This window comes from Lytechinus pictus, chromosome 8 (assembly GCF_037042905.1).
Source record: "Lytechinus pictus isolate F3 Inbred chromosome 8, Lp3.0, whole genome shotgun sequence".
Lineage (NCBI taxonomy): Eukaryota > Metazoa > Echinodermata > Echinoidea > Temnopleuroida > Toxopneustidae > Lytechinus > Lytechinus pictus.
In genome coordinates this window covers 2392359-2405902 of record NC_087252.1, presented here as the reverse complement: position 1 = coordinate 2405902, position 13544 = coordinate 2392359, and the positions used below count along the sequence as shown (strand labels likewise).

Below are 13544 nucleotides of genomic sequence, written 5' to 3'. Positions count from 1 at the left end.
GGTTATTGCCCGTTCATTACTATCCAACATATAAAAAAACACGGATAACGCAAAACGGGAAGCAAATTTGAATATAAGTCTAGAAGCGCGCGAAGAACATTACCACTCGACCCCCGTCTTTAGTAAATAGCTCCATGAATTTGTACGACGGGTGAGCGATGGTGACGGTTTTGACGTCAGCTCTACGATAGCAAATCAAAGGGTTTATTTTACCTTCGAAAACAGATGCATGTCGAGTGCAATAGTTAAACATTCACGGCATATTAGAATCCCCGAAACCAACATATAAATTTTGCTAAACTCTCCCTTTTTATTCCGACGTGTCATTCTAAAAGCTTCTAAAACAAAATAAACTTCAACCTTGTTTCTAGATAAAAAGGCATTTATTCAATCTTTATAGAGGTTACGAAAGTCATACATATATCAACAGGGTGATCAAAAGTTTAACATTCTGAATACACATTACTTGACATAGAATTTGCATCACATCTTCTAAGTAGACTGATTTGAAATGCATATCGAATTGAAACATATAGCGAGTTTCTATTAATTGCATACATATTTGAGGGAGGTATATAAAGATTTGTAGACAAACGTGTGGAATGATAACCCAAATACATGGTATGCACGAATTCAAAGAAAAAACGGTAAGTGACAAAGTACAACCTTTACAAATAATATCCCCATGGATAATGCTGATGAAATGGTCTAGACTAAAATCAGATATAAATTGAATATACATATATTTTAAAAGAATGACGAATAAGCGATACATTTAATATCACCTTATCCCTCTATCGGTTTTGAAATCTACCTTATCCTAATTCTGCTCTCCCTATATATATTTCATATCAACCTGAAATGTAGAATACCTGCTCTGGGAAAGCCATCGCAAATATGTACCCGAGACAAGCAACCATTTTTATTATTAGTACTGATTATTGACATTATTTGATCATATTACAGATCTATCTCACAAAGTGAATAATAGCATGAATAGTAGACACGAATAACACGAGTTGGGAAAGGAAATTTCACCTATATGCTAATGAGATACAAGTATTTCAATATACTAAAATGCTAAAGGTACACCTACGTAGCCGAGTTCAAATCGCTCGATGATATATATCACTGGAAATAACGTCATGGCTTTGATTGATCAGGGGCCCGTTGCAGAAAGAGTTGCAATCAATCGCAACTCTAAAAATCATGCGTAACTTGATTTTCAACCAATCAACAGCGCGCATTTGGGACTTGCAATTTATTTTTTTTGACTTGCGTTTAAACGAAACTCTTTCTGCAACAGGCCCCTGGATAAGTATCTTTTTAATGTGACTGTAACATCATATCTCCATGGTAACATCATGAGAACAACAATAGACCACAGGAGAATGGTAAATACACTACCACGACTTTGCCTGGTTAATAAGGTAAATTAGGTCTTGGTAGTCACAATGTGAATCTTTTTAATCCATTGAGTACATGTTTCAGAAAGTACAGTTTATAATCCAAGTCTTCGGACAAATATACAGAGGATTTCGCAGATAGTTTGGAAACAAGTAGTTGAACGAAGTAAGGTGTTTGATGGTATCTTAGCGTAATGAAAGAAAATGACGTATGCTGGATGGGTTGTATAGTAACAAACGTTTTGAGGTTCTGAAGGAAGGGGCAATGGCTAGTATCTAATCTTTTTCCATCCCGATCCCAATGGCTGGTATATAATGATCATGAACGAGTTATGCTCCGACTCCTTCAATGTCGGGTTTGAGCTTAAGTGTCCTTAAATGTATGTTATTAAGATTGTCCTAGATGACACAAAAATTCACAATTTTGTCACAAGTAACATTTTGAATACAATCACAAACAGATTTGAAAACATGAATAAATCAATAGTTCATAATTATTTCTGGTGAAAAGGTTCGTCTGGGTCATCAAGCCCGCCCTGTAGGTTTGACCTTGAAGAAGAAGCCGATCGAGAGCCCGCACCCTGTGGCACATGAACTCGGCTTGCTTCGGACAACCCGGAAGTACTTCTTGACTGCCTCATCCCGTATCCATGACTTCCGCGTTGTAAGAGATCTAACCCCGTTTCTTGGGTTGTCTTCGGTGTCTCGTATTGCCTGATGAGGGAAGAGACAATTCTGGAGCTGGATATGGGGGCAGGGGAGGGATGCACATACAAGTCGGTTTGGGTGCTCGTAGAGGCTGTAGACTTTATTGAGGTGGTTGAGGTGCTTGCATATGCTGTAAAATGTCTTGGGTCGGTCAATGTGCCTGCGGACGATGTGGGGTAACTCGCATCAGTTGATGTGCCTGTAGATGTTGCAGGATTTCTTGGGTTTGTCGATGTGCTCACTGTCGCTGTAGTCTTGATTGTCTCTTCAAGTGCACGCACTAGTTCTCCCATTAGGGCATCGACTTGTCCGAAAGCAGGAATGAATTCCTGGGCATTGTCAAGCGAATTTAAAATGGTGAGAGTGAATAAAAGCTGAGAATAGCGTTTGAGAATAAAAGCATAGTCTGAGGAATATATTCATTGTAAACTATTATGCAGTTATACATGTATATATTCATCGGGAAGACCTGCTTGGCAGTAGGATCCTGACTTGAACATTAAAGCTTATTTAATCGGGATGGAAGGATTGATTGATTATAGTTGATCAGAGTTGATCTTAAAAAATTGGCAACATACAACACAACGATGCGAGTATATTTCAAATCTACAAGTAGGCGCACCTCACATGATCCGTTGCCTCCCGCTAGGAATAAAATCAAATTCACTTCCAAATCGTAATTACGACATCATCGGCTGTGACTTGAAACCCGACTTGAATTTTATTAAATCACAAGGCTTGCAGCAAAAAGAGAATGTTCATTTAGGATTCCTAACATGTCGCACCTAACAAATGACAAATTTACTTATTGGAACTTTCATATTTGGTAAGATATCGTGTCAAATTCGGATCATGTACAGTTTTACAGGCCTCAAACAGTTGAAATTGATTCTTAACCAACCAAATTGCTTATATTTCTTGAATTAGAGTCGCTCTTACTGGGACTTTAATTGGTAGGCCTAGGACTGAAAATTTGATACGAACCTTGTATTTTTTGACATCATTACATCTCTCGTTGATTCCGAACCTATATTTGGAAACCATCCCATCGATCTCCAATGTTTTATCAAAAACATTGTGTGTCTCCTCGCTCTGTCCATAGATCACTACACTCTGGTCCTTTCCTCTGTCAATTGATTCTTCCATTTGCAATAGCTTGGCTGTTACATCAAATCTGAAGAAAGAAAAATAGTGACCTTACACCTTGGTCACATTTGCTCTACGGTGGCGGCCGTACGGCGAGTTGAAAACAGCCGTTTTAACATTTTTTGTACCAGCTGCATATAGGTGGTTTGAATTAAAATTAATAAAACGCCTGTTTTGGACTTGCCATACGGCCGCCTCGGCGCGCCGTAGAGCAAATGTGACCAAGGTATTATTGTATCTATCAAAGGCCTTTGTACCATGTTACCATATATATGTATACTATATCTGATGATGGCAGATTTCAGAGCAAGATAAAAAAGGAATAGATTCACACACAAAAAATGTTATAATACAACTTTACACCTTACTTTATCAAAAATGTTAATCATGAAATAAAATACAGAAGTAAGTGTTTTATGTTTAGCTTGGCTGTTACATCAAATCTGGAGAAAGAAAAATAGTTACCTTATTGTATCTATCAAAGACCTATTTACCATGATATCATATATATGTATATATTATATCTGATGATGGCAGATTTCAGAGCAAGGGAAAGAATTAATAGATTCACAAAAAACAGTAATTGTTAACATATAACTTTACACCCTACTTTATCAAAAATGTTCATCATGAAATAAAATACAGAAGGGTTTTATGTTTCAGTTTGAAATACAAATATTTGTGTAATGAAATTTAGTAAATTTGATCAATTAGGCCATTTTTTAAAGATACGCCTGTCCATAATGCATTGTGCGCAGGAGAATATCTAGTGTGTGACCTTTACAGGGTTTTCAAAACCGTGTACAAAAGCGTGAACCTTCCCACTTTTGGCTTTCAGAACCTCTCCGCGGCCCCTGCCTTAAAGAAGAATTCACCCTGACGGAAAGTTTGTTATAAATACAGCAGAAAAAGTGATAACAAATATTGGTGAAGGTTTGAGGAAAATCCTTGAAAGATTAACAAAGTAAATTAATATAATTCTAAATTTTTGATTGTGACGTTATATACGAGAAGATGCCCCATATGTTATGTAATATAAAATTCAAACATTTTTTACTGGTTCGTGGTAATTTTTTTAGGAGCAGGTGTGAAATTGTATTTTTATTGATATTCTGAAGGCACAATAAAAACCATTTTCAATTTTCTGAGAAATTTTGATTATTCTTTTACCATACGATATGTACGAAGCTACTCGCCTAAGTATGACGTCACAAATTAAATAATTGTAATAATAATGTCTTTTTTTCTACAAACCGTCTCCAATATTTTTGACTTGTTCTATTTTTACAATGAACTTTCTGTCAGGGTGAACTTCCCCTTTAAAGGGTATTATGCTGACCTGAGTGCAGCTACGTCATTCCGAAGGTCCCGGATGTCCATAGGTCCTATTCCACCCGTTGCGCTCTGTTCGTCGGTAAGTCTTCTGGCAACATACCGTTCCATCAATTGTTTGATCACCCTCTGAAAGATTTGAAGCCATCAAAATAATTAGATCATGCTGACTGGCATTTTTTTTGTCTATTTATTACATATCTCATATTATTTTTTAAGTATATATATGTTTTGTGCATCTTTTTTCGTACTGAGCAAAAAATATTGGCAGATGCTTATAATGTTTTTATGTATAAATTCAAATTCAATTCTCATCTAGCTTTGAGAAAAAAATATGTGCGCAGCACAAATCCACAATAAATCGCATTTTTTCGTATGGTCCTCATAGCCAAAAAGGTCAGAACATAGAACTGAAATGGATACGACTGTTTTGAAAGCGTTATCCGGCATTTTCCTTTTATAAGACTGGAGGTTGTGAAATCCAAGGAATGCACGCCCCAAAAAAAGTCTAATATATATTTTTCGCACTTTCGCCCTTTTTAAGGATATTCAAATATCACCCTAAAATATTTTTCTTTGAATGAATTTGTTTGCTCCCTTGCTTCTTTAAAATTAAATTATTTTACTAATAACATCAGTCAGTTTATTCTTTCTCCCCCACATATCAGTCTGATACACAAATTCTCCGCTCATCATCCGATGTACTATTGCTCCATAGCGCTGATAAGGAATCATGCTTTCTCTGTTATAGGACCAAAGATATAGAATCAACTGCCTATACAATTTAGCCGAATCTCACCAACAGAAACATTTGCAACTGTAAACTTATTTTCTTCCTCTCTCATTAAAAAGATAATACTAGTATAAAATGTTAGCGTGTTGTTCTCAGGGGAATTCATACTTCAATAATTTTTCTGTTTCTATTTGATTTCAAATATTGTTCATGTGTATTTTCTTTTGAAGCGCCCTGAGCACCAGTCGAAATGTGGACCTGTTGGTTATATAAGTAGGCACTAATATTGCTATTATCATAATCAGTATTATTATTAACATTATTATTATTATTATCATCATTATAATTGTTTACATTATCATTATCATCACCATCATTATTATCATTATTATCATTATTATTATCATTGTAATTATTAAGATATTGAAAGTCAACGTAACTCACCTGGTAGTCATCATAATGTACTGAACGATATTCGCGTTGATCCTAGAATTTAAATTGAGAAATAATTAATGAATGTGTTGTCATGGCATTGATTTTGATATCTTTAAGGAAAAATCAAAGCCAGTCGCATTAAATATCATTTGCACAGCAAAATTTTAGGCTCGGATACACAATCGTATGGTTATTTTTTTCAAGTAAACATTTTGAAGCCCTATCCTACCTTTATTCCCAAAATAAAATTATCCCGTTGCATGAACAGATACATTTTTCCTTATTAATTTATCAATAATGCATTATCATTTCAAGATCGATTTAGAAGTTTGGGGGGGGGGGGGGACATTCAGTAACGATTTAGTAATAATTAACCCCTCTCTCTAAATTAGAAATGTAGGACTATATGTCATCTAAAAATATTATACTTGAAGTAATCTTTCAGTTTGGGGATGTGTTTATTTTAATTATGTTGAATGCCTCCTTCATGGGACACTCATTTTCATTGGTATCACAATATAGAAAGTAATTTTCTCAAAGATATCATGAATTCATCCGTGGATGTGCATAAGTATGTTACATAATAATGAATATCCTTATTACGTCTTCTGTATGTTGTATTTCCGTATCATTGCCATTCTTAGTGTTACAACACAAGGTGCAGTGGTGAAAGAAATCTCCCATATCCGGTAGAAGATTGAAGGGAGGGGGAACAGTAAACATATCATCCATAAAAGACATCCATAATGCAGTGCGCGAGTACTTCCACTCTACGTCCGCGTTTTCCTGCAAAATTTAAAGAAAATGAATATTGGCATGGATAACTGTGAGCACAGTTGTGCACATTGAAACAAAAAAAAAAAAAACCCGAGGCCTGAGAACGATTAATAAAGATTGTTACTTGTTAGGAAGAAAAAGTAAAAATAAATTTAACAAAACGTTCGACAAGCAAAAAGAAAGGGGTTTTACTAAAAAATTAATGTGATTTTTTTTGCCGGAAAAAAATGACAAGCGAAAAATAAAACACTTCTGTCTATACAGATATATGCGTTTCTCGAAGCAGACACAGAATCTACATACAAAACGTGGTTTTGGATGTGGACGCTACACCTACAGAACCATCTACTAGATTTGATGTCTGCTTGAGGACAGGTCGTTGCATAAAGCTTTGAATAAAAGTGATCAATGCACTGTAGGACACAAATTTTCAGAGTTTCTAGCATATTAACAGCTCTGTTCCGCCATGGGGTCCAACATAATCATATTAATACATAAACATTGGTAACAAAGTAAAATCCTATTCTTTTCTGCATGCAACGATTGACGAACCAAACTCTGTCCACATCTGAAGTAGATCGTGGATTTTAAACACTTTGCATTTTAGACAATGGATAATGGGATCCAATATAATGATGATAATATACATAAACAATGGCATATGAAAAAAAAACCGGATCATTTTCTGCAAATGATGACTTCCAAAACCAGACTCTGTCCACATCTTAAGTAGATCGTGGATAAACTTGGGATTTGTATTTTAGGCAATGGACAACTAGGACATATATACCATATCCCTACTGTGGGGGTGGTTAGTAATCTATTTCCGGTTCCATGAAATTTGCTCCGGCGACAATTGCTCTGCTGTAAATTCCACACATCAACGGAATGACCAACTTCAACCCAGGATTTAACACTATACCCTATCCTAAACCTAACATAAAACCCTATTGCAACCCTAACCCTATACATGTATCTTAGACGAAATAAGGTCTGAATCAAATGTCGTGTCATCCTATTTTCCAACATGCATGGCTTACCTCGACAGCGTTGTAGACGTTACTCATTACAGCAATCAGTGCATTGAGTAATACGAGCACGGCTAAGAGATGGAATAAAACATACATGACGACACCAGCGATCTGTTGGACCTGTTGATTGGCTGGTAGATTGAGGATATCGATGCCAATAAGACCAAACAATGACCAAAACAGTGTGATAGTTGCATCAACAATGCTGTAAATAAAATAAAGGGGGCGTTTGAATTTGTTGAACATTAATAAAGAAGGGAAAACATTATAGCTCGATTAAATGGATTGTGTAAAAGCGAGAACAAGAATATTTGATGGTGTAATGTCGCACATACTTGTAGTACACCTGTATAATTATCATCATTATTACAATTACTTGAATGCTGACGAAATGAACCATACAAATGTTAGTGATTTTCTTGAACGCGTTCAAACTTTTGTAAAAACAAAAATCATTTGATGAAAGATAAAAGACCAACTTCAATATTTCAAAGAATTGGCTTTAGTTACTCAATGACATAATTGACAAGCCGGGAATCGAAACTTTCAATTTCATGTGTAAAGTATGTCACCTTCGACTAATTATTGGTCAAGAAATATCCTGAAAAATACACTCACCCATAGACACCATACACACCACGGTGCAGTTATGCTTCAGTTTCTGATGTGAATGATTTTGATAAGGCAGTTGATGAGGTAAATTCTTAAACTAAGTACATGTAGGTACCAGTCCGTCTCTCTTGCAAAATGCATTATGTGTACTCTATATATACTATTGAGAAATCATAGTGGGATCGTCACACCGCCATGCCCCCATGGTCCTGGTGGCAGCGCCCCTGAAGGTACTGTAAAGAGCTATCGTGAAAATGGTGCATAATAGCTCCCACCATCAACCCACCTGTTGAAATGGACTTTGAGATCGGAGCAATCACCACGGCGGAATTCGCAGCTGAGTTCCCGCGACCCCTGGACCGTGTTGCTATAGATGAATGTCATCCCGCTTGAGAACGCGACGAAGACGCCCACGAGGATGACGTAGAAATGGGAGGTGTTGACGATCATGTCTCCAAGCGAGATCTGGAATGCACCAACGAGGTCGTTGGCGGTCAGGTAAGGCAAGATGCGGAGGAAAGCGAGGACGCTCACCAGAGCTAAGATGGGCTTCGAAAGGACAGCTACCTCATTCTGCTCCCGTTCGACAAACGGTTTTATCTCGGCTTCCATTTGAATCTGTTGGTGACGTAAAAGCAACAAATACAATATGATAATGACGGCAATGGCAATGATAAAGATAATTCTTACTTTGTAATTATCTTTAATATTATTATTTTCATTATTAATAACAATATTATTACAATTAATATTTTTGTCAATGTTATATCTTTATTATTGCTATCAAAACTACTATTATCATCATTACAATCTTTAAAAAAAAAAAAAACTCATGAACGCAGCAAACTATTGTGAACCCGATAGAGCACTACAGTCTTATCTATTCCTGTCAAGTTTCATATCAATCACATATTGATCCAGTAATGATTTCAACAAATCAAACCCCTGTATTTGAGTGACCTATGATCTGATGACCCATGACCTATAACCTATTTGAATGCATACCTCGTAGACTTTGAGAGCTTCCAGTATACACTCGAACATGAGGAGCGAGACGATGAGGAGATCGCGGTAGTGGGTGAAGTTGAAGAAGAACTTTGGTCCGTCCACAACCAGGTACGATAAAGTCTTATATGCGATACCTGGAGACAAGGGGGTGTTTCACAAAGATTTGAGTATGACTTAAGGCCACCGCACACCTTACGACCCGACTGGTCTACGACTGGCTTGCGACTGAGTGAGGGGAGATGTGACGTCACAGCTCTTGTCAGCTTGAGAGTCGCGGACCGGTCAGAGTACTCAAGTCGCAAGGAAAATCGTAAGGATTTGACATGTCGAATCCTTATGACTGGATTGCAAGCTCAATCCAACTTCCAGCCAATCTGACAGCAAAGTTGCACGATGCATATATGATAAATAACGCGCATACACAGTAGTAAGCGCATTTTCTCAGTTGCTATGGAAAAAGCAAAAAGCGCAAAAAGCGCATTAGTGAGTCGCAGACAGCATGGTAGTCGGATCGCAAGGTGTGCGGTGTCGAGGGTTATGACTGCCTTGTGATTCATCTCTACTCAGTCAGTTGCAAGCCAGACGTAGATCAGTCGGGTCGTAAGGTGTGCGGTGGCCTTTAGAGTCGCACTAAAAATTCCCAGTTGCGTACGGTGTAGAATACATGACCTCATTGGTCAGACCATGCAAAGAGGAGGCGCTCTACCGCGTAACCATCAATCAGATTGCACGTTACATATCGTGTGCGCGTCGGCATATAAGTGCAACTCTAAGTCAAACGTCTTTGTGAAACACCCCCAAATGTAACAGACAACAATGAGAGTCAGTAGCGATAAAGAAAATTCCAATTATGAAGTCATGAAATTATATATATATATGTTTTACAACATTAGGTTGTTGATAAAAAAAACAAAATCATATTGACAGTGGTGTTGAGTTTTTATTGCGTTGCGGAGGGCCATCCAACTCGTTTCTTTCCCTCTCAGGCCCCTTATTTCATAAGCAACCTCCGTTCTTTAAGGTATGATTTCACAATTTGGTTCAAAACACCCCACAATTTTTAAGACCTATATGGGGCCGTGGAGGAGGGGGGGGGGGGGGGGAGCTAGTGTTTATTGATCATACTCACCCAACGCAAATGCAACAAGTAAACCGATTTCAAATATTTCAAGTGAGATATCTTGGGGGCCATCAATGAAGGTTTTGGCTGTGATAATGGCTAGTAGAGCAATGTCAGATCCCAGTTGCATCATAAACTTGACATACCTGTAGTATAAAGGATTATAAGAAGGGGAATTAAATTACAAATTACAATAACAATTACTACTGCACTACTACTACTACTACTACTACTTCTACTACTACTACTACTACTACTACTACTACTACTGCTACTGCTAGTACTACTACTAATACTTCTACTGCTGCTGCTGCTGCTACTACTACTACTACTACTACTACTACTACTAATACTTCTACTACTACTACTACTACTACAATTACTACCAATAGTATTACTGATACTAATAATACGGAACTACTTTTACTTCTTCTGTATTACTATGCATGCTTATACACGGTAATAAACTGATAGCAAATATGCAAATCTTAAAAGAATATGAACGAGAATTTTTTATTATCAGAGAGGGAAATAGGAAGAATTCAACAAAAAATGAAACGACAAAATATAAATAGATCAAATTGATGAGAAGAATAACTAAAGGACAAGTCCGTTCCAATAAAAAGATGTTTCAGTCGTATAAAAAGAGAAAAATCTAACAAGCATCACACAAAAATATTTATCAAAATCGGATGGAAAATAAGAAAGTCCGAAATTCCGCGTAATTTCACAGCAGTTATATGCAAATCCTGGTCTGTATGCAAATAGGGTGACTGATGACGTCATCCACTCACTTTTTCTTTTTTTTTGTATGAAAAATATGATTTTCCCCCTCATTGTCATGTGAGAGAAAATTGTATTCCTCTCTGAACATATGGAATTACCATCGTTAGAACATTTTATGGTTAAGTCAAGTTGGTCCCCATTGCCACATTTGTAAAAATTGAAATATTGTATAATTCAAACGATAAGAAACAAATGAAATAGTGAATGAGGGATATCATCGACTCTCATTTGCAAGTCACTGACTTGTTCATATTTTTGTGAAAAATAAGCGAAACTTCAAAATGTCATAATTTTTTTAATAATTTACATCCGGTTTTGTTGATTTTTTTTCAGCATTATGCTTGTCAGATTTTTCTCTATTAGTACAAATCAACAGTTTTTTGTGGTGAACTTGACCTTTAGTCATAATAATAAAGTTACTCAAACTGAGGTGTTGATTATTAATATTTCAAATTAATCGAATTACTTTAGTGTTAAAAAAATATGAATGAAAAACAACAACCAAAAAATAAAAGACCGTACATGGATACACAGAAAGCTTGAAAACAAGCATCTTGTCGGGGAGAGGGGATGGGGTTTCTTGTTAAAAAAAACTTACGGTGTACGTATAAACTTCCTGAAGCTGCCTTTCACTCCCATCTTGTACAATATGCTCAGGAGAGGGTAACATAATATAACCCCTAGAAGGAGGAGTAGTTGCATGAATGCCGACCAGTCTCCTATATCAACCAACTGACGACGGAATTGAGTTGATGTCGCCTGTTGGCAGTTGGGCTCTGCCACGAACTGGTGTGGCAAAGAGGTGAGAAAGGAACAGAGAATTGTTCAATGAGACAATGATAACTCACACCTCTATGGGTACTATTAATTTTGTTGTCTGAATTTCAGATAATTCTGTTTTGTGGGATGGTTGACTTCAATCATGACCAGGATTGCGTTGAACTTGAAGTAATTATAAAATGAAAAATGATACGCTGATCTCCAAAGTAAATTTAGGCTATTTATATATTTAAACAAAAATTTTGTTTCAATTTTGTTTGAATTTGTAATTGCTTCTAGCAGTCGAGATGCTGACGTGGCACAAGAACTTAAGTAAGGGATAAGACTAAACACAATGTCCAACTTCACACACAAAAGAATATTGGGTAAAAATGCTCCATGAGGGTAATTATGTGTCCAACCAACATTGGGCATTTATTTTGGGCATTTTTATTTATCCAGTGCGATGAATATTTTGCTCATTTTAAAGAAATTGCTGCTTATTTGTTTAACCATACTGAACAATATGTTTCCCGCATTGGGTAAAATACTGCCCCAAATTGGTTGGACACATAATTACCCTGGTGCTGGGTAAGATTTTACCCAATATTCTTTTAAAGCGTTCTTCTTGGTTTAAAAAAATATCCCAATTTTTTCTTGATCTCAAATCCAGTATCTTGAAACCGCAAATTTCTGCATTAGAGTCACCAGGGTTTTTTTCTCTCGAAATAAGCCCAAGCATCGCTGTTAGGGTCATACCTACCGAGTGGGTGTTTCCTAAAGCTGTTCGTAAGTAACACGAGCGACTTTACGAACGACTAGCGATCCTCTTATGGGCGCCAAAGAAACATCAATGAATATTCGATATATATGATTTACCACGAGAATTGATCACTAATACTTCCTAAATTCGCTCGTAACATATAAACAACTTGTTGCATAAAGATAGTAGCTATATGAAAAACCCTGCAGGTCGGTGTGACCTTCATTTTACCGAAAAAAAGAGGAAAACAAAAATAGGTAGGCATTCTTTGATTCAACTTACCCTTTTTTGTTTATATTTGATTGCACGGGAAATCTTAGGTAGGACAGTGGTACTGGCAGTTTTCTTTTTCGCCCTGTCTGGAGCCTTCTCAGAATATTTCAATATAGTGAGGATCTAGATTATAAAAATGACAAATCATAAGTGTTGTTATTATAGAATTAGAATAAATTTCATCGATTGATATTTTCTTTCAATTGATCAATGTCGCAAGGATCCGATTGTGTCGCGTTGCAATACACGTAGCTACTTATACTGTATCGTGTTAGCAAACCGTAATAATCTCCACTCCTTTATCTATTATTTGTCATCTGAATTTCAAATAAATCCGTTCGTGAAAGATTAAAAATGATTATTACCATGATTCAGTATTAGATACTTTGGATAACTTTTATCAATGGCCAAAGTATCGGACATGAAATGCGAAAAAAAAAACATAAGACATAATATGAAAATATGAGTTCTGTTTTTTCTCTCAGAAAAACCGCATAAAAGACGAATTATAAATACAAACATCCATGATATTTTTCATAATCCTGCTGATGTTATCTCCTCGTAGCTACTATACAATTTATAGTAATGCAAATATACCCTTGCCCTCTTTTTCAAGTACCAACTTTTCAAAAAAACTATTTTGAACACAAATTTT

At 36.4% G+C, this 13544-nt stretch overlaps 1 protein-coding gene across 1 annotated transcript in view; it reads right to left on the bottom strand.

The window, feature by feature from the left end:
- Positions 1–361: 361 nt before the first annotated feature.
- LOC129267347 (short transient receptor potential channel 4-like) overlaps positions 362–13544 on the bottom strand; it is a 37959-nt gene continuing 24776 nt past the window's right edge. Inside the window, exons 6-16 of the mRNA XM_064103229.1 lie at positions 12899–13012; positions 11693–11880; positions 10318–10454; positions 9186–9322; positions 8467–8798; positions 7578–7773; positions 6364–6546; positions 5770–5811; positions 4600–4721; positions 3099–3288; positions 362–2443 (exon numbers count right to left, since the gene is read on the bottom strand). Of these exons, the coding sequence (XP_063959299.1) occupies positions 1901–2443; positions 3099–3288; positions 4600–4721; positions 5770–5811; positions 6364–6546; positions 7578–7773; positions 8467–8798; positions 9186–9322; positions 10318–10454; positions 11693–11880; positions 12899–13012 (2184 nt within the window). The 3' untranslated portion in view covers positions 362–1900. The remainder of the gene's footprint in view (positions 2444–3098; positions 3289–4599; positions 4722–5769; positions 5812–6363; positions 6547–7577; positions 7774–8466; positions 8799–9185; positions 9323–10317; positions 10455–11692; positions 11881–12898; positions 13013–13544) is intronic.